This window comes from Desarmillaria tabescens (assembly GCF_030435595.1).
Source record: "Desarmillaria tabescens strain CCBAS 213 chromosome Unknown EV420scaffold_68, whole genome shotgun sequence".
Taxonomy (NCBI): domain Eukaryota; kingdom Fungi; phylum Basidiomycota; class Agaricomycetes; order Agaricales; family Physalacriaceae; genus Desarmillaria; species Desarmillaria tabescens.
In genome coordinates, this window is record NW_026848367.1 from 1 (window position 1) to 692 (window position 692).

At 46.8% G+C, this 692-nt stretch overlaps 1 protein-coding gene across 1 annotated transcript; it reads right to left on the reverse strand.

Annotated features, from left to right (window-relative positions):
• Positions 1 to 20: 20 nt before the first annotated feature.
• EV420DRAFT_1649923 (uncharacterized protein) lies at positions 21 to 461 on the reverse strand (the record flags this gene model as incomplete). Its single annotated transcript, XM_060478381.1, has 1 exon — positions 21 to 461. One exon carries the CDS (start codon positions 459 to 461, stop codon positions 21 to 23), a length of 441 nt encoding a protein of 146 aa, XP_060324050.1.
• Between the last annotated feature and the right edge of the window lie 231 nt (positions 462 to 692).

The following is a 692-nucleotide window of genomic DNA, read 5'->3' on the forward strand; positions in this document are numbered from 1 at the left end:
ACCATAACATTACCCCCTCCCTAAGACTCGTTCGTCCCGAATGAGCTGTTAGAGTCCCATTCGTCTTCGTTGGAGGAGGAGTGGTGTGAAATAGAATAAAAGGATGGTACATCATCATCATCATCTTTGTCCTCGGTATTCCAATTTTCATGAATACGCTCCAGGTTTTGAAGATTGACTTCGTCTTCGGCGTCGCTGTATTCGTTGTCTGCGGAAATTCCGTCGACTTCCCCCTCGATTAGTCCATCTAGTTCCTCCGAATGGGCTATTGCTGTGCATTGCGACGAGGGTACTGTGATGATATCTGTGACACAAGGGGTGTTGGGGTCGTGATAATGATAGAGGGTATTTGGCAGTATCTTATCATCAGTCCCAACGGTTTTTTCCTTGTCGTTTACTTTCCATACCATTTTCTGAACTCGGGCCTCGTAGTCGGTAACGAGTTCTTCTGCATTGGCCATATTCGAACGTTTTACCCAAGAGTTTTCCTCTATTGGGTATCCCTTCCATTTCACCAGGTATTCGGTTATAGTTCATCGTGTTCGTCCACGACCGATGACTTTGTCTTGTTCTCCCACGATCTCTTCTATCTCATACTCCTCTTCCTCTTCAATTAGTTCCGGCGGTGGCCTTTCAGGATGCGGCTGATCAGGGAACTCGGGGGTGTGATATGGAGTCAGAAGGGACTCATT